Raw genomic sequence first — 21290 nt, 5'->3', positions numbered from 1 at the left:
GACAAATAGGCAATTTACAAGTTTAGTTTAATTTACATAACAATTAAATGTAAAAATATCATTTGTGTGGGACTTCAGATGATGTATCATTGTATACCATGTTTCTGCTTAGCTAGCTAAGATATGTTTTGAACAAGGTTTCTTGAGATAATTTGAGCCTTGTTCTGAGCAAACTGGGCCTAACGCAAGTGCGTGCAGTGTCATCCCAGATTAGCCTGTGCAGTCCGCAATGGCAAATTTTTGTAAGTACGATAGTTTTTTTCCACAATTTGTTATGCGACTATATTGCGCTTATTATGCAAGGTAAATTTTGTAGACATTTAAACAATAAGGAACGTTCTAATTATTGGAGTCATTCGTGTTTTGTAAATTCCACGAGTATAAAAAGGAACACAACACAGAGAAGTTCAATGCAAAGATTATATTAAATACATGCTAATGCAACAATAACACGTAATAAGGGTCATGCATTCAGTGATAAAGCACTGTGGGGCATATCTGGTCAGTCCGTCGTTTTCTTTCCTGAAAAAAAAAACACGAGGAAAAATATGTGTGAGTTTGTATGAACAACAAAAATTAACAAATAAGAAAATCCAGAAGGAGCCGTAGGAATAACATTATTATAATACATTTGGACCTGAACAAGATTTTCATATTTTCTATTTTATATTGAACAGTTAATCAAGTTAGTAACATACTATGTACGCTTTATACAATACAATTGTGGGAATTTGTAACGTTAGCAGTCTGGCAACACATCCGAAAATCTTCGAATTATTAAGTATTTTTGCAATGAGAAGAACTAACCGCAAGTCCTCAAATTGTATTCTGCATAATGTACCGTGACAAAGCTGCATAATTGATTATATATATATATATATAATTTATGTTTGTTTAAAATGCGTATCGTTTGCGGTTTGGAACATAAAGTCTACCGTAATATTCATTAAGGTGATGTCACGGTTGTTCTCTAAGGTTTAGAAATTATAATATGGACCGTGCTCTGTAAAAAAGGGGGTTTAATGCATGTGCGTTAAGTGTCGTCCATAATTAGCCTGCGCAGTCCGCACAGGCTAATCGGGGACGAAACCGGATTTTTGCTAAGAAGAGACTTTCTGAAACGAAAAGTACAATTAAAGCGGAAAGTGGCGTCCCTGATTAGCCTAAGTGGAGTGCACAGGCTTCTCTGGGACGACACTTAACGCACATGCATTAAAGACCTATTTCACAGAGCAAGGCCAATATAGACAGTATTTGTTTCAAAAACTGATAATTATTGACCAGACTGTTATGTGGAATGTCTGTGTTGCTTTACACGAACACGATCAGGTGACTTCAGTTAACGATGATTAATGATGTATCTATATGAGGTACACTATCGAAATCAGGTTTAAGAAGCATACATTACAAATGCAATAAATGTATATACCTCCTTAACCTCCGAATCCACCGCCATATCCTCAGTATTTCTTGCCTCCGTATCCACCGCCATAAGAGCCGAATCCACCGCCGAAACCGGAACCGCCAAAACCTCCGTATCCTCCACCACCGTAACCTCCGAGTCCACCGCCATATCCACCGTATTTCTTGCCTCCGTATCCACCGCCATAAGAGCCGAATCCACCGCCAAAACCGGAACCGCCAAAACCTCCGTATCCTCCACCACCGTAACCTCCGAATCCACCGCCATATCCTCCGTATTTCTTGCCTCCGTATCCACCGCCATAAGAGCCGAATCCACCGCCGAAACCGGAACCGCCAAAACCTCCGTATCCTCCACCACCGTAACCCCCGAGTCCACCGCCATATCCTCCGTATTTCTTGCCTCCGTATCCACCGCCATAAGAGCCGAATCCACCGCCGAAACCGGAACCGCCAAAACCTCCGTACCCTCCACCACCGTAACCTCCTAGTCCACCGCCATATCCTCCGTATTTCTTGCCTCCGTATCCACCGCCATAAGAGCCGAATCCACCGCCGAAACCGGAACCGCCAAAACCTCCGTATCCTCCACCTCCGTAACCCCCGAGTCCACCGCCATATCCTCCGTATTTCTTGCCACCTAAGTCAGAAATAAAAGTAAGACAAATGGTATTCGTCGATTTATTTGTTGAAGTTGTGCTCCGAAATAATTGCTACTTTTCGCAACCAAACAGACTGATATACATTCCTAGAGCAATTTAGTAGTGCAACGGTCAATTCATGCAATACCGTTTTTGACAAAAATAACAAAAACGTTTTCTTTTAATTGTTATGTATGTTTCAAGGAGTGTAAATGATAATGATAATTTACAAAAAAGATAATGAGTTATTTCAACGCAGGATGTTTTACTGGAAAGGAGTCAAAGTGTATTTAATGGATCTTCGTATCATTTTGTTCGGGTCAGTATTCTTTAATCGTATATGTAGCTTTTTCATAATTGGCGTAATTTTTACAATATCATAGAAGTTAAGGTTCATTCAACATTAATGTACACAAAAAGCGCCACAGTTTTAATTCAAATGTATTCCTTACTTTATCCCATTTCTAGTTTTTGATTTGGCCCACGTTTTTCATTTGAGCAGCGCTCTGTGAAAACGGGTTTAAATTCATGGGCGTACAATGTCGTCCCAGATAAGCATATGCAGTCCGCAATTAGGGAGATACTTTTCTCTTTAACTGTATTTTGCCGAATGCACAGGTTTATCTGGGACGACATTTTGAGCGCATGCATTAAACCCCTATTTAGCAGAGCACGTCGCATTTATATAAGGCAAATGCATGGTTGCTTTTATGATACAGCGTGATGACAAAACATATTACTAAGGCTGGGGTCAACGCCTTGGAACGACACATGCAGACCGGTTAAATTGAAAATCGAACCCCACCGCGGGCCCATAATTAAGCACTCATTAACAAGTCAAGATCTCACTTACCACTCAAAATGTTAAATAAAAAGCCAACCGAAAGTTCGTTAGCAAAATTACATTATTTGCGATGTCCAAAGTACAACAATTATCGAATTCGTTGGAATAAAAATGAAACAAAAAGTACAATATCACAAACAAACATAGATTAAAAATATATATTTGATTGTCCAGGACTGAAGAAGAATACAAAGTCCATCATTTTTTGTATAAGAATAACCGAACGGTGTGAGTTTTCGCGGTTTATACTTGTTTTATTCATGTCATGGCACTTAGTTAACAAACAAGAATAATAATATACATAATTTAGTTTTGTAACTATTCTGGCACAAAACAACCTACAAGTACTAATACACGTACCGTTAGGAATGGCTAGAGCGCCGGCAATGCAGAGGCTTACGAGTACTGCGATATTCATCATCTTGGGGCTGCGGTTGGATCCACTGTGAAACACACACAGAATGTGGACCCTTATATACACATTTACGGTCATTTGAACCGTTACATAAACGTGTCTGTTCAGGTGATTTATTGGCGTGTATACATCATATTGTAAGTATCTAAAGCGCAAGATAGAACATTAAATAATAATTATGCAAACGTATACGGTAAACGGTGTTTGACAAAGTACTTGTTTATTATAATGAACAGAGTTATATTCACATAAGTAATAACTCATGAAAATGTAGTATGATGGATAATTATCAGTTGAATGTGTGTATGTTACAAACCTTTCATTAAAAGTGTTAATTTCACATACGTTAAACTATTTGATGAAAATGTACTATGACGAATAATAGAGGTTTCTTTAGTCTCCGACGTGTTTCTGTACGAGTTCCTGGACATTTTCACTTTCCTGTATAATAACGCCGGACCACACAAACCTACGCATAACTCAAAAGTTGAATTTATTAGTCAGACGTTGGGAACTTATGTTTTATGTACTTTGCTAGTTTTGAAGTACATGTTATGTTAATATTTCTTGGTAAAGCGTGAGGCAAGTGCCCTAATTAAACATCAATTTTGTTTTCCACATTTTCAGTTCAAAGGTGGTCACCCGAGATGAATTCAGGAAGGCTTTCAGGAAACAGCCTTACATCAACATTGATTTGCATTAACTGCTTAAAAAACTTTGAACCAAGATTTATATATGTGTGTTCGTGATTGTGTTTATTTTTTCATTGTTTCTTTAAAATCGGAGACGTAGAGGTATGATCAACAGAAAAACAGGGTAGTGCCTGATCTTTTTTTAATATATTAGGCTCGGCACAAAGAAGATAATATAACAATTTTTGCTTAAAATAAATTTTGGATTTTCCGTGTATTTCTATTTTCCTATTATATTTTTAAAGAAATAATTGACGACTAAGAAAATTGATGGGATAAATCGAATACTAGGTTGGTGCCGAATAAAGCGAAGTTCATTTTGCTCGGCCCGAAAATCTGAACCACTTGCCAAGGCTCGTGATTCAGATTTTCTAAAAATAAACTTCGCTTTATTTGGCACCGACCTAGTATTCTCTATTTGCTACTTTCTGTGTAGCTATGCTTAGAACATCACATTACGATGATAATTGTTAAACCAAACCTGATATACGACGCGGTATTTGATTCATTGTATTTCATTTCATGATTGATCTCGCTTCAGATATGTGTTCCAAACGTTACTTAATTGCGAATCCGAATCCGTCATCTCGTCCGGAACGTTCCCTAGTATAATTGATAAGTGGTGTTGATAGATCTATAAACACAGACATCAAGTGAGTTTCGATCCGTTTGACGTATAAAGGCATGACAGCGAAACATTTCTTTATTGTTTGGTACATGACGATAGTTTTAAAACTAGTTCGATTGTTACATGGTTCTATCGATAGCATGTATCGTTTGAAATAAGCTCATATTGTATAATGCCATATGCTGTGCGAAGGTTAAGTACTTCTTTCCGAGTTGTTTATGATAAGCGTGACCGCATTGTCTTTTTATTCTGTGTCATAATATAGACAGACCAACAAGAATAATTCAACATCATAACCAGAAAGCAAAGGGACGCCTTTGAAATGTTTATTTTGTAACACAAATGAAACAATATGTGTAATGATCATTGCCGCAAATAAAATACCCTATTACATTACAAATATATTATTCAATTGCAGTAATCAATCACTCATGTAAAATGGTATTTTACTATATATCCTGGTCATGATAATTAACATGGAAACATTAATCATTGCATCTAAATTTGTCTTCTATGTAAGTAGGAAAAAAGGATCGCGTTTGCATTTAATCATCAATTTAAAACTATGACGATGAAAGAAGCCTTTAATGGTTTCCTCAGGAAGTAGTTTAAATTAATATGTATTGTTCGCAAACCAACCATCAACTTGGAGACTTTTCTTACGCAACACTTTTCCAACTTGAATGTCGCCTCCATGATTAAAGATTTTTATTTAAAACTCTACATGTGAACCTTTTACTGCATTTAAGATTGAAAACTGATGCCTTAGAAAAGTCATCACGTGCGTGTTAAGTAAGAAAAGTCACCATGTGTAGTAACCAAAATGTTTGAAAGGAAGCAATATCCGTCAGCATACTATAGAGGATCAATTTGATTTTCTCAGATGCAGTGTACATATCCTCAATATTATCCTTATTCATGTAATATTTTCAAATATTGCTCAAAAACTTAAAAATACAAAAGGGCATTGACGTCTTCGTTAACAAATACTTAAACTTTTACAATGGTTCTAACGGTTATCCTACATACAAAATTCCTTACCAAAAACGTCATGGCTCGCGGTCAAAGCTATCTTTTAATAATATATTGTTTACTTTCTCTACACGGGAGCGTGTGATGCCTCTGGACTCTTCAGTTAGCTCAAGTTGATTTACATTTATTTTTATTTATTTTATTAATTTTACAATTATTGAATGAGACCAGATACTGATACGTATTGCACATTTCTGTATAAAGCATTTAAACTTAGAGCCGAAGATATTATTTTCCTAGAATTGGAATTTTGTATATATTATCTAACCGCATAATGTTTTCTCAATTAATTACGGATTTTAAAATCCATTTAACTGTGTTTAAAATATAATAAAGTGCCTTCTCTTACATATAACATTCTCCCAAAAATCATATATTAGTAAAAATGCATAAACAAAATTGTTGTTAATTTGACTTATGTGTATTTATGTGTATTAATGATTGCTATATTATTATTTTGACGATGAGCTGCATATGCTTTAGTCGAAAATAAATAATCCGTAATGTTCTGTTCATATAAAGCGCTTCCAAACATAAACATATTATATGTATTACTCACACATAAAACCGTTTTCAGTGAAATAAACGTCATGTTTTCCATTAGACCTGATGTTAATATAGCATCTACTTATTCAATTTCGAAGGACAAGTTTTTTAAGCTTAAACTATAAAGGGCATAAAGACTTAATAAATAAATTACTTTCTCAGTGAAAACAAAAAGGTCATGCCATTCCATAAAACAGATACCTTTTAAGCATCTGTTTATCTATTTTCGAATGATAGGGGGGGGGTAAAATGTATAATTATAAAGATAAAACCTTAATAAGTAAATTATGTTTACAAATTAACCCCTTTTAAGTGAAATGAACGTGAAAAAACGCCATGGTCTTCCATAAAAACAGATGACGTTTCACATCAATTTACATTTTGTCGAAAGACGTTATAGTTAACAGTATAACTTTAACGACGGTAAGCCCTCATTAATTTCATAAATTGCTTACGCATACATGAATATAGGTATATTTGTACCTAATAGGTTTAACTATGAAAACGTTACGTACAATAATTAGAACTGTCTTGTTTTTATTAATTATTCAATCATTTTCGAAGGATACATAGTTTTAAAGTATAACTTTAAATAAGATAGAAAGTCTAAACTTTCCAAGTTTGCTGGTGACAAAATATAGGAATTAAAATAAGTCCCTGATATATTAAGAGAGAAAATCAAGTTATAATTGTTGAGTCGTTCTTCTTTTTTTTTCTTGGTTATCGTTACGCCTCTGCGCAGTCAAAGCCTTACAATGGTCAATGTTAAAGCACTTAAGGATGTTCGATCGTTTCCACTTTACGGTAATTGATTCTCTATATCGTGAAAATTAAAAACCTTTATATATTTTCACGGTTTCAAAAGATTAGGTTGGAATAAACGAGTGAAAATTCTAGTTTTACTGTTTTGATTATGCGCCTATAAATTTTCGGCATTTACATATTTTCGAAATTTACTGCAATGAAACCAAGCGTTCGATTGCTTGACGTCACTTCGTGATCGACATCGATGAAACGCTTGCTTACGCTGTAGATGTTATTTTCTGTGCAAATACAAGCGTCTATTGAAAACGAAACGATAATGTGTCAACAATGAGAATCAGATACTTGGCTTAATAATTTTCATTTAAAATGTCTAATTTTGATATAATTCGGAATACAAAACGAAACTTAAAAGTTTTTTTTAAACGTAACAAAGAACAATATGGATTTCAATAGAAATACTATTTCCACCGACAATCAAGATTTCCGGTATGACCACTGTTATTTTGACGATTTTTCTATCGGATCGTCGGTAAGCGTGACCACATGTGACAACAGCGATGCCAGTTGGAAAATTAGTAGACGTGTTGTTGAACTCGACACATTGGCCGAATCGCTTTCAGCATGCAGTTCTTGCCAAGTGCCCATGAATTTAGTTAACACAGTAGGAAGCAGGGATTTCGGACAGGCATGTGTTTTGGAAATACAGTGTAGCAATTGTGGTGCCATCAATAATGTGGCTTCTGGACGGAAACATGACAGAGTTTATGACATGAACACAAAGCTTGCATTAGGTAAGACTTTTTTGTCTTTTTGGTACATTGGTGCATTATATCATGATTTATTGTCTAAATTACTTTTGAATACATTCAGATAGTTATCTCAAAGTACATGTAATTCCTGTGTAGTCTACATGCATACATTTTTTTTATATTGTACTTGCTATATTTTTCCTTCATATTTTGTCTGATTAATCATTTACTGCCAGTAAACACAATTACAGTAGAATGTGAATGGTTCATTGGTTCTCCTTAGTTAAACATGTATATTTTAACCCTTTGCATGCTGGGAAATTTGTCATCTGCTAAAATGACGTCTGCTAAATTTCTAAAATGAGCATTTTCTTCGATTTTTTTCAAATAATACTATCAGAATAGCAAACAGTTTGGATCCTGATGAGACGCCACGTTCTGTGGCGTCTCATCTGGATCCAGACTGTTTGCACAGGCCTTCAAAATTCGATTCCCGCACTGAAAGGGTTAAAGTGACATAAGTTTATTTTCTTCCTGGAGCCCTATTTATTAATACCGGTAATAAAAATGAAATTTTGCAAGTTTACAAAACATAAATCTTCTCAATTCGTCAAATACGTATTGGTTTTGAAAATAAAGGGCTTAAATTAATTATTATTTGTGTGTATGTAGATCTCTAGGTCTTATAAAATTATGAAACTTTTGTAAATTATTGACATTAAATCATATTATTTTATTCCGCATAAGCATATTCTAGCATTGTGGATTGTAAACTGTTCTGTCATTTACTGCAATCTGTTTCAGGTTAATCATAAACTGGGTGTTTCACCTTGGAATTTCACATCGAAACTGGCCCTTCCCCGTGACCTTCAGCACAAAAAAAAGAAAGGCTATAGCTGTTGCTCGTGCGGCAAAACAGCGACGCATAAGACTAAAAACTGGAACGGTATTTTTAATTATGGGCATTTTATTTTTAAAACACAGTATTCTTCATGTGTATGCCCCAAATTGGCGACTTATTTTTTGAACTGTCTGTGGGTCGGTCGGTCAGCCCGTCATACTTTTCGTGCCTGTTCTCTAATTCAAATAGTTTTCATCCGATCTTCACCAAACTTGGTCAGAAGCTGTGTCTAGACCAAGTTCGAACATGGCCATGTGGAATCCTGGGTTTCTTACAATTGTATGGATTATTTTTTATATTGTTACAAAGTTGAAATATGGGGCATCCGTGTCGTGTGGACACATTTCTTGTTTGAGATTTTTTCAATAGATCCATCAATTATATATATGCAAAGTAGTAGGCACATTTTAAAGCATATGCTAATGTTTGTAAATTGATTATTGTAAAAGCATTAATGTGCTGTGTAATCATTTCTTTAAATAAAAATCGGAGATAACCCATGAAGGTGCAAGCACATTTTCCAATTTGAAATTCTGTTTTCCTGTTCAGGCATTCAAAGGACAGTGCAAGAAGTACGAGCGGGACCAACATACTGTTCAAACATAGAGGACCAAGATGTTGAAGTTACAACTTTACCCCCACCTGTACCCAAGCCTGGTCCAGCAGGGCTAGACACTACTGGGAAGGAATTTGTTTTCTTTGATTTGGAAACAAGAGGGTTAGGTAAAGTTTATTTTTAACATATTCCTTATTCACAGTGTTGCACATACAGATGTTTATCTTGGTCCAATTCAGGTATTTAGGTACTCTAAATCTCCAAAATTCAACTTCTATTAAAAAATATACATATTTACTTACATGTGTAACATATTTCAACCTGCTACTGCTGTGTAACTCGATGTGAGATATCGTGTCAATTGTTGGTCAACCTAGCATATGATTGAATTGCAACAAGAGTTATGTTCAGACTTATTTCTCATTTTGCTTTCATATAATAAATCATTCTTAATCTGTATTGATAAAATGATAGTAAATACCACTTAGATGATTCAATGTTACATTACCCACAACTATTTTATAATAACAGTTATTATGCCCCCCCTCTGAAGAGAGAGTTAATATTGTTTTGCTGGATAATGGTCTGTCGGTAGATCATTTAGTTTCCGATCAATAATTTGTCAACTTTCTCACGGATTGGCTTTTTACTTTCCATGTGCATAGGGATTGGACAGTATATAACACCTATTTAAAGTATGGTCACTTGGTCAAAGGTCAAGATCACAATAAGTGTGAAAATTGTTTCCGATCAATAACCCTTCCACTGAAAAACTCTTAAACCACAATGCATAGAGAATGGATGTAAAGGAACCTCTTCTACGATTGTTCAAATTAAGCTTCAAAATAAGTCCTGTCCTGAGGTGGGGGGGGGGCAATGTTTTTCCCTTTTATGTTTATTTTAAACACTGCAAAAGTATTTTAAGAAGTTTACATTGTACTTGGGCGAGCGACCCAAGGCTCTCTGATTAATGGAGCTAAAATGGATTTTGTGCAATTTCTATGTAAAATTTTTGTTTTGTTTTTTCAGAGCGTACTTCTCACATAATTCAGATAGCTGCAGTGCATTCAACTGGTCAGTTTTCAACATATGTGATGCCTGAGAAGAAGATGTCCTTGAAAGCGTCAGAAATAAGTGGAGTGACAGTTGTTGGCGACTCTATGCTTGTAAAGGGACATAAAGTAACAGCTGTCCCCATCAAATCTGCATTGACAAGTTTTATAACATTCTTACAGAAATTTTCACCAGAAATTTTAGTTGGGCATAACATAGAGTGTATTTGATTGTAAAGTGTTGCTCCATGCTGTCCATACTTGTGGAAAAATGTTTGAGTTTCAGCAAAATATTTGTGGCTTTATAGATACTTAAAAATGTTAAAGGAAATATTACCAAATATAAAATCATATAAGTTATAAGTCAAGGTGTTACAAGGAAAGTTGCAGGAAGTGGATTGCAACTTAAACATTTGAGTATTGAATCAAAAAGAAACGGACTGAGTGGTTTGAGGAGCCCCCCTGTCAGAGGTTACAAACGGACAAATCAGAGTAACAAAATCAGAGAAAATAATATGTGCAATAGCGAGTTATTTGTTGCCTGACATCTAACCAATTGTAATTTGCATCTTGTATATAGATTAGCTATGAAATTGTTTTTCCTTCTCGATGTTGTGATTCTTATGTCAGTTGTATTTCTCATGTTTCACCTAAGTTGAAAGATATTTTTGGCAGTGCATTAAACCACAGATGGTGTGTGAAACATTATTGCCCCGCTTATTGTATTCAATGTTGTTTTTAGCTCCACTGGCCAAAGGCCAGCAGGGCTTATGTCATGATCCTGTGTCCGTCGTGCGTGCGTTAACTTTTCCTTTAAACATCTTCTTCTATGTTATAAATATTAAGTTATATATATAGTCTTAAATAATGACGACCGACTGTTGGTGACTCAAGTTATATTTCTTTTTTTGTATTTTGATTATTTAGAATGCAAAAAATATAATGCTATATATCATATATTTGACTGACTCTGTTACATATGTACTTATGTTTGTCATATATTCAGTGCAAATGTGTAGTACATGCACAATGTTGATATGTAAATTTTACATTGATTATAGCTTGAAAGCAATGTATTCGTATTGTATTAAGCTTATGGTGTAAAATGTAATGTGTGTATATGGCTCTTAGTCGAATTTGATAACAGCTCAGTTATGTACACAAGCTATGGTTTGCATTAATCATACCGTTGATAAATGAAGTATTGTATTCTTCCATAGTTTTATATTGTAATTACAAGGTGATCATTATACAACCATTTACTTTTATCTGTTACAGGTTTACACACATTTGTTATAAATTATGCAATAACTAATTAATTAACCCCATTGATTCTTTGTCAATCTAATATTTGAAACCTTACTTATGATAAAAGTGTGTCTCCTATATCAAAAACGTATGCAATAGTCAACAGTAATTTGAATGCTATCCCAATTTCAATTTATCCGAATACTAGTACAGTTTACCATCATTAATAGCGTGTGTGTGATCTCATTTAAAATATTTTTGTGATTAAGTTATTTAATATCATAAACCCAGAATAAAAAACGATTATGGGACCTTTTTAGCACTTAAACTGGAAATAGAAGTATTTCGAAACTGTTACCATGGCAACCAAACACAATTACATAATACAAAAACCGTACCATCACGCGGCACGTCCACCCAAAATTTTCTGACACTTCAGACATTTACCTAAAAATTGATATATAAATTAGCTTTCACTCTTTTTTGCACACGGGAGGTGCCCACGGACTGTACTAAACATGGGTAACAGGTGGGTGGGGTAATTAAAGATGTTTATTTGAACATCAACATGTTTTTTTTTCATGTGTTACATCTGAAATATTTCCATAAGTATGTATATAATAAATATTTTTACGTGTATCAAATTTCAGTTGATAACTTTATTTGTTATGGAGCAGTTATTATATAGATTTGTTTTAATTACTATTACAATGTGAGTAATTATATTTTTGAAATTAAGTCCATATTAAAAGGTCTGTAGCCAAAAAAAATCCACGGTGACCTATCAATTTCTTTACTTCATTTTTATGCTAAGCTAGTTTACTTTAATTATTTGGAACTTCAAATGAATATGAAAATTACATCAACAGAAATTTGTATCTGTATTGTATGTCATCGATTTTTGAACTGTGCAATAAAAAGTTCAAAACAAACAAAAAACTAGTCATACTTATGTCTCATTACTTTTTACCATTTCCAATATTTTTGGTTTTAAAAGTGTTCAGTATGATAATACAAATGTTACAGTTGCTGATCTAATACAATCTCAATACTACTAGTCCATTTTAAATGTTTTACACACAAACGTTTTACCGTACCCCCAATTTTATTCCCCGCAAAAATGACCTTTTCTCAAACGCACATGGCATTTAAAAACCGTCAATATCTCAAAATTATTCACGGTGACCCCCCTTTTTTATTTGATATTTACTTCAGATACATATCCATTAATCACCCTACAAAAAATTATAGCATTCTGGATATTTTTTTAAAAATCACGAAACGATCGAACATCCTTAAGGGACTTTAAACCGTTAAAAGGCAATCCTTAGCTTGTTTTATTGTTTAAAAAATATGTAACTGAAAAATTACTTGTTTTGCTTATAAATGAGAGTAATCCGGTTTGAATGTTAATTTCGATAAAACTAAAGTATTAAGGATTGAAAAGAAAAGTAACAGCACCAAAGTTATAACTGCTAATTGGAATCTTAAATGACCAGTTTTCAAATTCTTAGCCGCCATTTTCATGTAAATTTCAAAATGCTGTTTTGAACTCGATATAAAAAAAATGCGGAAAGACATTTATCGCATATTGATACAAAGTTACATTTATTTTATATACGTAATTGTTTAATCTATCTGTATAATTGCTTAGTCCACCTACGTTTCTCATAACCGTCACTACATATATACTATGTTATTTGACCTAATGTGCGATGGGCGCAGTAAACTCAAATTCAACTCTTTATGTAAACCCATAAATGATGGAAGCGTGTACATTGTAAAAGTGGAAGATTGAATTCCAGCGATAAAACGATCGAAATTAGAGAAATATATGGGCTTTGCTCTGTGAAAAATGGTTTAAATGCATGTGCGTTAAGTGTCGTCCAAGACTAGTCTGTGCCTTTACGCACATGCATAAACCCCCCTTGCACACTGTGAAAAAGATTGCGCACTGATGCTCTCTTACATCAGCAATCCTTTTGGACAGATTTTGTGCGTTTACCAAGAAAACAAAACGTCATGTCTTCGCACGAGAGTTTCTATGATCAACTTTTGTTTTTTTGACAACTTCAAATTATTATTGTTAATGTGTTTACTTTTATTCCTGATACAGAATCAGGTAGTATATAAGGTAATGAGTGTATTTTTGACAATATCGTAAATTATATGCAATTGTATCATAAGAGGGTAAGATATTATCGACATATTGATTCTCGTACATATTAAGAAGTTTAAAGGGTAATTCTTTGCAGTTTAAGCACATGTTTTGTACAAAATGTCTGCGTATTTTAATAGCTCTATTGTGTCTATATTTTTGCAAAACACGCATTCGGTTCGTGAAGAGGTTTGACAAATAGGCAAGTTACAAGTTTAGTTTAATTTACATAACAATTAAATTTAAATATATAATTTATGTTTGGACTTCAGAGGGTGTATCATTGTGGATCATGTTTCTGCATAGCTAGCTAAGATATGTTTTGAACTAGGTTTCTTGAAATAATTTGAGCCTTGTTCTGAGCAAACTGGGCTTAACGCAAGTGCGTACAGTGTCATCCCAGATGAGCTTGTGCAGTCCGCAATGGCAATTTTGTGTAAGTACAATAGTTTTGCCATAATTTGTTATGCGACTATATTGCGCTTATATTTGAAAGGTAAATTTCGTAGATATTTAAACAATAAATTACGCTCTAATTATTGGAGTCATTCGTGTTTTTTTTTTAATTCCACGAGTATGAAAAGGAACACAACACAAACAAGTTCAATGCAAAGATTATATTTAATACATGCCAATGCATTAATAACACGTAATAAGGGTCATACAATCAGTGATAAAGCACTGTGGGGCATATCTGGTCAGTCCGTCGTTTTCTTTCCTGAAAAAAACACGAGGAAAAATATGTGTGAGTTTGTATGAACAACAATTAACAAATAAGAAACTCCAGAAGGAGCCGTAGGAAAACATTATTATAATCCATTTTGACCTGAACAAGATTTTCATAGTTTTAATTTTATATTGAACAGTTAATCAAGTAAGTAACATACTATGTACGCTTTATACAATAAATGGTGGGAAATTGTAACGTCAGCAGTCTGGCAAAACATCCGAAAATCATCGAATTATTAAGTATTTTTGCAATGAGAAGAACTAACCGCAAGTCCTCAAATTGTATTCTGCATAATGTACCGTGACAAAGCTGCATAATTGATTATATATATATATATATAATTTATGTTTGTTTAAAATGCTCATCGTTTGCGGTTTGGAACATAAAGTCTACTGTAATATTCATTAAGGTGATGCCACGGTTGTTCGCTAAGGTTTAGAAATTATAATATGGACCGTGCTCTGTGAAAAATGGGTTTAATGCATGTGCGTTAAGTGTCGTCCAAAATAAGCCTGCGCAGTCCGCACAGGCTAATCAGGTACGAAACCGGATTTTAACTAAGAAGAGACATTCTGTAAACGAAAAGTACAATTAAAGCGGAAAGTGTCGTCCCTGATTAGCCTAAGTGGAGTGCACAGGCTTCTCTGGGACGACACTTATCGCACATGCATTAAAGACCTATTTCACAGAGCACGGCCAATATAGACAGTAATTGATTCAAAAACTGATAACTATTGACCAGACTGTTATGTGGAATGTCTGTGTTGCTTTACACGAACACGATCAGGTGACTTCAGTCAACGATGATTAATGATGTATCTATATGAGGTACACTATCGAAATCAGGTTTAAAAAGCATACATTACAAATGCAATAAATGTATTTACCTCCTTAACCTCCGAATCCATCGCCATATCCTCAGTATTTCTTGCCTCCGTATCCACCGCCATAAGAGCCTAATCCACCGCCGAAACCGGAACCGCCAAAACCTCCGTATCCTCCACCACCGTAACCTCCGAGTCCACCGCCATATCCACCGTATTTCTTGCCTCCGTATCCACCGCCATAAGAGCCGAATCCACCGCCGAAACCGGAACCGCCAAAACCTCCGTATCCTCCACCACCGTAACCTCCGAATCCACCGCCATATCCACCGTATTTCTTGCCTCCGTATCCACCGCCATAAGAGCCGAATCCACCGCCGAAACCGGAACCGCCAAAACCTCCGTATCCTCCACCACCGTAACCTCCGAATCCACCGCCATATCCTCCGTATTTCTTGCCTCCGTATCCACCGCCATAAGAGCCGAATCCACCGCCGAAACCGGAACCGCCGAAACCGGAACCGCCAAAACCTCCGTATCCTCCACCACCGTAACCTCCGAGTCCACCGCCATATCCTCCGTATTTCTTGCCTCCGTATCCACCGCCATAAGAGCCAAATCCACCGCCGAAACCGGAACCGCCAAAACCTCCGTACCCTCCACCACCGTAACCTCCTAGTCCACCGCCATATCCTCCGTATTTCTTGCCTCCGTATCCACCGCCATAAGAGCCGAATCCACCGCCGAAACCGGAACCGCCAAAACCTCCGTATCCTCCACCTCCGTAACCCCCGAGTCCACCGCCATATCCTCCGTATTTCTTACCACCTAAGTCAGAAATAAAAGTAAGACAAATGGTATTCGTCGATTTATTTGTTGAAGTTGTGCTCCGAAATAATTGCTACTTTTCACAACCAAACAGACTGATATACATTCCTAGAGCTATTTAGTAGTGCAACGGTCAATTCATGCAATACCGTTTTTGACAAAAATAACAAAAACGTTTTCTTTTAATTATTCTGTATGTTTCAAGGAGTGTAAATGATAATGATAATTGACAATAAAGATAATGAGTTATTTCAACGCAGGATGTTTTACTGGAAAGGGGTCAAAGTGTATTTAATAGATCTTAGTATCATTTTGTTCGTGTCAGTATTCTTTAATCGTATATGTAGCTTTTTTTATAATTGGCGTAATTTTTACAATATCATAGAAGTTAAGGTTCATTCAACATTAATGTACACAAAAAGCGCCACAGTTTTAATTCAAATGTATTCCTTACTTTATCCCATTTCTAGTTTTTGATTTGGCCCACGTTTTTCATTTGAGCAGCGCTCTGTGAAAACGGGTTTAAATTCATGGGCGTACAATGTCGTCCCAGATTAGCATATGCAGTCCGCAATTAGGGACAATACTTTTCTCTTTAAATGTATTTTGCCGAATGCACAGGTTTATCTGGGACGACACGTTGAGCGCATGCATTAAACCCCTATAAAGCAGAGCACGTCGCATTTATATTAGGCAAATGCATGGTTGCTTTTATGATACAGCGTGATGACAAAACACATGACTAAGGCTGGGGTCAACGCCTTGGAACGACACATGCAGACCGGTTAAATGGAAAATCGAACCCCACCGCGGGCCAATACTTAAGCACTCATTAACAAGTCAAGATCTCACTTACCACTCAAAGTGTTAAATAAAAATCCAACCGAAAGTTCGTTAGCAAAATTACATTATTTACGATGTCCAAAGTACAACAATTCTCGAATTCGTTGGAATAAAAATGAAGCAAAAAGTACAAAAACACAAACAAACATAGATTAAAAATATATATTTGATTATCCATGACTGAAGAAGAATACAAAGTCCATATAAGAATAACCGAACGGTGTGATTTTTTCGCGGTTTATACTTGTTTTATTCATATCCTGGCACTTAGTTAACAAAAAAGGATAATAATATACATAATTTAATTTTGTAACTATTCTGGCACAAAACAACCTACAAGTACTAATACACGTACCGTTAGGAATGGCTAGAGCGCCGGCAACGCAGAGGCTTACGAGTACTGCGATATTCATCATCTTGGGGCTGCGGTTGGATCCACTGTGAAACACACACAGAATGTGGACCCTTATATACACATTTACGGTCATTTGAACCAATACATAAACGTGTCTGTTCAGGTGATTTATTGGCGTTTATACATCATACTGTAAGCATCTAAAGCGCAAGATAGAACATTAAATAATAATTATGCAAACTTATACGGTAAACGGTGTTTGACAAAGTACTTGTTCATTACTTAATTGTAATGAACAGTTTTATATTCAAATTAGTCAAAGTAAGTCATGATAATTTATTATGATGGATAATTGTGAGTTCATTGTTAATATAATACATTAAAAGCGTAATTTCACATACGTCATAATATTTTATGAAAATATAGTATGACTGATAATAATGGTTTCTTTAAAAGTCTCCGAAATATGTCGTTTATGTTCCAATTCCTGGACAGATTCACTTTCCTGTAAAATAATGTTGGACCAATGGGACACACTCAAACCTATGCATAATACAAACGTTGAATTAATTAGTCAGACGTTGGGAACTTATGTTATGTGTACTTTGCTAGTTTTGAAGTACATGTAATGTTAATATTTCTTGGTAAAGCGTGAGGCTAGTGTCCCAATTAGCCCATTAAAACATCCAATGTGTTTGTCACATTGTCAGTCCAAATGTAGTCATCTAAAATGCATTCAGGTTGACTTGAGGAAGCCGCTAGATGTATCAACATTGATTTGAATTTACTGCTTGAATACTACGTACCAAGATTTATATATTTGTTTGTTATTTTCAATTGTGCTTCTGCGTTTGTAGTGCTGATGTGAAGTTTTGGATCTGTTCGTAGAAATAACTATGCATGTGCAATTCCTTTGATATTAATTGGCAATAGAAATTGAAGTTGGCATTCTTGGAAAACACGACAATGCTTTTCAAAAAGAGAAAGTTTTTGGATGAGAGACGAATTCGATATGAGAATAATTCAATAATATCATTAAATTATATAATTCTTTAGGGATCTTCATGCAGCAGATTGCATACACACTATTAAACTCCACGAATGAATATGTGCAAGAAATTCGAAAATACTTCAAAATAAGAATACTTAGGATCTTTACTTCTTTCTTGGGAGACTTCCTTGAGACTGGCATGTATTGACTACATGCATCTGGTTACCCCCCCCCCCCCCCCCTTCCCCCACCCCCGAAATTGTAATCTGAAATTGTTGGTAATACAACTCCTGAGTCGAACTAGTTCACGCATATTGTCCATAATCATATCAATACAACGCAGTTCGAATACTATGATATAGTTACACTTGTACTCGAACCTTTGGTTTTTAACTATAGTAAGGATAATTATTGAAACAGTGTTCGAGAGATTTTTTTTATTGATTTGTGCTAGCCAAGCATTTGAAAGTGATTTTAAAGATTAACAACTTCTTTACAAATGTACCAACGTTTACCAAAACCTGTGTAAACCATATCTAGATACATTTAGAATGATAAACGTACATCGTGTATGCTTAATTACGACAGTGAGGGTTTATGGTTTTGTCAGGGTCATATTGTATGCGTTTAGGAGTCATTTTGCAAATGTTTGTTCGCTGTTAAAAGAACTACTCAGCACTTGTATATGCCCCGGACATGGGCGCATAAACTGCCGAACCAGCTCATATTACAAAATAAAAAATATTGGGTTAAATCGTTATACACTTAGATTAATAAATGCAATAAGAAAATATATCTTTTCACGCTGACCTATAGGCTGGGTGATTGTGAAAGATATCGCTACATAAACGTTTGTATTCCGTACCACGTTTTCCACGAATGCCTTTCTATTCATGTCGTGAGCTATTTTTTAGATCAAATATATAAATTGTAGGTGTAAAGTGGATGTGCTTGTGTGACTGCAATGTTTATTTCAGACATGATTAACTGCTAAAGGTTACAAAAAGATAGTCAAATAAAGTTGGTATTTAATGTGCGTCTGGGCGAAACTTAGTAACATGATTTATTGCATGCGTTCCATCTACGTTATGTCTTGTTGCGATCTTTACTGCTCGATTAACATATCGTGCATTGCATCAGCACGTGCTTGCATAGCTGTAGTCGTAAAACAAAACGTTATCATTTAGTATAGATTTGGTATATACTTTTAACGCTTGAATTGTGTTACTCACATCTCTATAATGACGTAAAAATGGCATGCATATTTAAGGGGCCTTTTCACAGATTTTGGCATGTTTTGAAGTTTGTCATTCAATGCTTTATATTGATAAATGTAAACATTGGATCTTAAAAGCTCCAGTAAAAAATCTAAAATAAAATTTAAAAAAAACGAAAGTAGCCCGCCGCAGGGCTCGAACCAGTGACCCCCGGAGTCCTGGAGTAAAAGTAAATTAGACCGCTCGGCCGTCCTGCCAAATATGAATAAGAGACGTATTTTATACTTCATATATTAGCAATCTTCGTAGTTTCACAAAACTAAACGACAACAACACAACTTTCCTAATTATTCAATCGTTTCGCGTTGCAACGCTTTATACTTTTCAGGTTTTTAAATCGTCAAAAGATGCATATAACGGCTAAATTATACCATAGTAAATGTTCATTATTACTGTTTCCTCACAAATATCATAACTAAAACGAAAATTTGCGAATCTGAAACAACTTTTTTCGATTTTGTCAATTTACAAAAACGTGAAAGGATCCCTTTAACACTGTTAACACCTATACCTTCGTTTCGTTTTAATACTTTTCACGAGTAAATCAATTTGTGAATTTTCATATATAAAATGTAATAAACGCAAAACTATCTCATCTATCGTAGCTTATGTAATGAAGATCTCAAGTATTACGGAATTTAACAATAAGCGTTCATGTTCATGTTCATTTTGTGCGATATTTCTTGTTCTCGATACATTAAGTTTGTATTAAACAAAAATAAAATATGCTGACAAACAAATCTAGAATGTGTTCAATTGTATAAACTAGTTATAATAGCTAAAACTGCCAACTTAAATTCTTTGGAAACCAGAAGAAAAGCGCTTCCACTTAATTTCAGTGCATTTCTATAATATATTAACATAAACAATATATTTATGCTTGAGTTCTTTTAATGTTTAATGTTTTTACATAATACAGGCATTTTTTTAATATGCTACATTAATTTTGCAAACTTTGTAATTCACAACATTGTTAACAAATGCCTTAAAATAATGCAATATGTATCGAAATGAATGGCTTTTTCTTCTGACATATAAGAATGATTAATATGAAATACTTACTTACATATTACTAGTTATATATATCATTTATGCATGTATTATAAACAATGTTGAGAAAACCGCAATTTAACTCATTATAGCAATATAGTCGACTATGTAACCACGTCAAACTAGCTATGATAGCAGTTATATACACATATATAGTAACGTGCAGAAAGATGTGGTATCCGTGATGTAAAAGTATATATTCCTGGTATACTACGTAGATTTAAAATCATTGATATGTAACTATATTATCATTTCAAAGTTGATATGATAACATCAGTATGTAACTATATACAGTAGTCATGTTCAACTTTATAGTATGGCAGTAATATAAACGATATAGTCATATCCAACTAGATATGATAGCAGTGATATGTGACTATATAGTCATGTTCAACTATATATTATAGCAGTGATATGTAACTGTGTTGTCCCTTAGCTTGATTATTAGTTGTATGTAGCCTGACCGATTTTTACAACGCTATAATTTTGACAAGAAATCGTTTGGTCACGTTTTTCTTAAATTAAAATCAAAGTACTGACAGTACTGGTGTGACGATGCTTTTGAGAGGATGGATATAAAAGCATCAAGTTTAGTTTATCTACATCACCACAATCACCACAATTATGTATGTTGGTACGAAAAAAAAATTTGGTACAAAAATTGTGCGAAAAAAATTTGGGTATGAAAACAAATTTGGGAACGAAAAAATATTTGGGAACAAAAAAAATGGGACCGAACATTT

General features: G+C 34.7%; 2 protein-coding genes across 8 annotated transcripts; one reads left to right on the top strand and one right to left on the bottom strand.

Moving 5' to 3' along the window:
• Positions 1 to 406: 406 nt before the first annotated feature.
• Positions 407 to 17308, bottom strand: LOC127831892 (uncharacterized). 7 transcript variants are annotated; one of them, XM_052356966.1, is made up of 6 exons: positions 17230 to 17308; positions 15852 to 16031; positions 15384 to 15602; positions 1673 to 2014; positions 1430 to 1555; positions 407 to 522 (listed from the first exon to the last, which is right to left on the bottom strand). In XM_052356966.1, exons 1-5 carry the CDS (start codon positions 17288 to 17290, stop codon positions 1461 to 1463), a joined length of 897 nt encoding a protein of 298 aa, XP_052212926.1. In that variant the 5' UTR covers positions 17291 to 17308; the 3' UTR covers positions 407 to 522; positions 1430 to 1460. The 7 variants fall into 7 exon arrangements, with proteins under 7 accessions (XP_052212926.1, XP_052212928.1, XP_052212927.1 ...); XM_052356968.1 differs by having other exon boundaries at positions 15384 to 15485; XM_052356967.1 differs by having other exon boundaries at positions 1673 to 1882; positions 15369 to 15626; positions 15876 to 16031.
• On the top strand, positions 7005 to 10699 carry LOC127831894 (uncharacterized). The gene is made up of 3 exons (XM_052356972.1): positions 7005 to 7776; positions 9185 to 9358; positions 10221 to 10699. The coding sequence occupies exons 1-3, from the start codon at positions 7425 to 7427 to the stop codon at positions 10472 to 10474; spliced, it is 780 nt and encodes a 259-aa protein (XP_052212932.1). The 5' UTR covers positions 7005 to 7424; the 3' UTR covers positions 10475 to 10699.
• Positions 17309 to 21290: the final 3982 nt, after the last annotated feature.

This window comes from Dreissena polymorpha, chromosome 5 (assembly GCF_020536995.1).
Source record: "Dreissena polymorpha isolate Duluth1 chromosome 5, UMN_Dpol_1.0, whole genome shotgun sequence".
Classification (NCBI taxonomy): domain Eukaryota; kingdom Metazoa; phylum Mollusca; class Bivalvia; order Myida; family Dreissenidae; genus Dreissena; species Dreissena polymorpha.
Note: the sequence above shows the minus strand (reverse complement) of the source record. Positions and strands in the feature narration are given on the sequence as shown.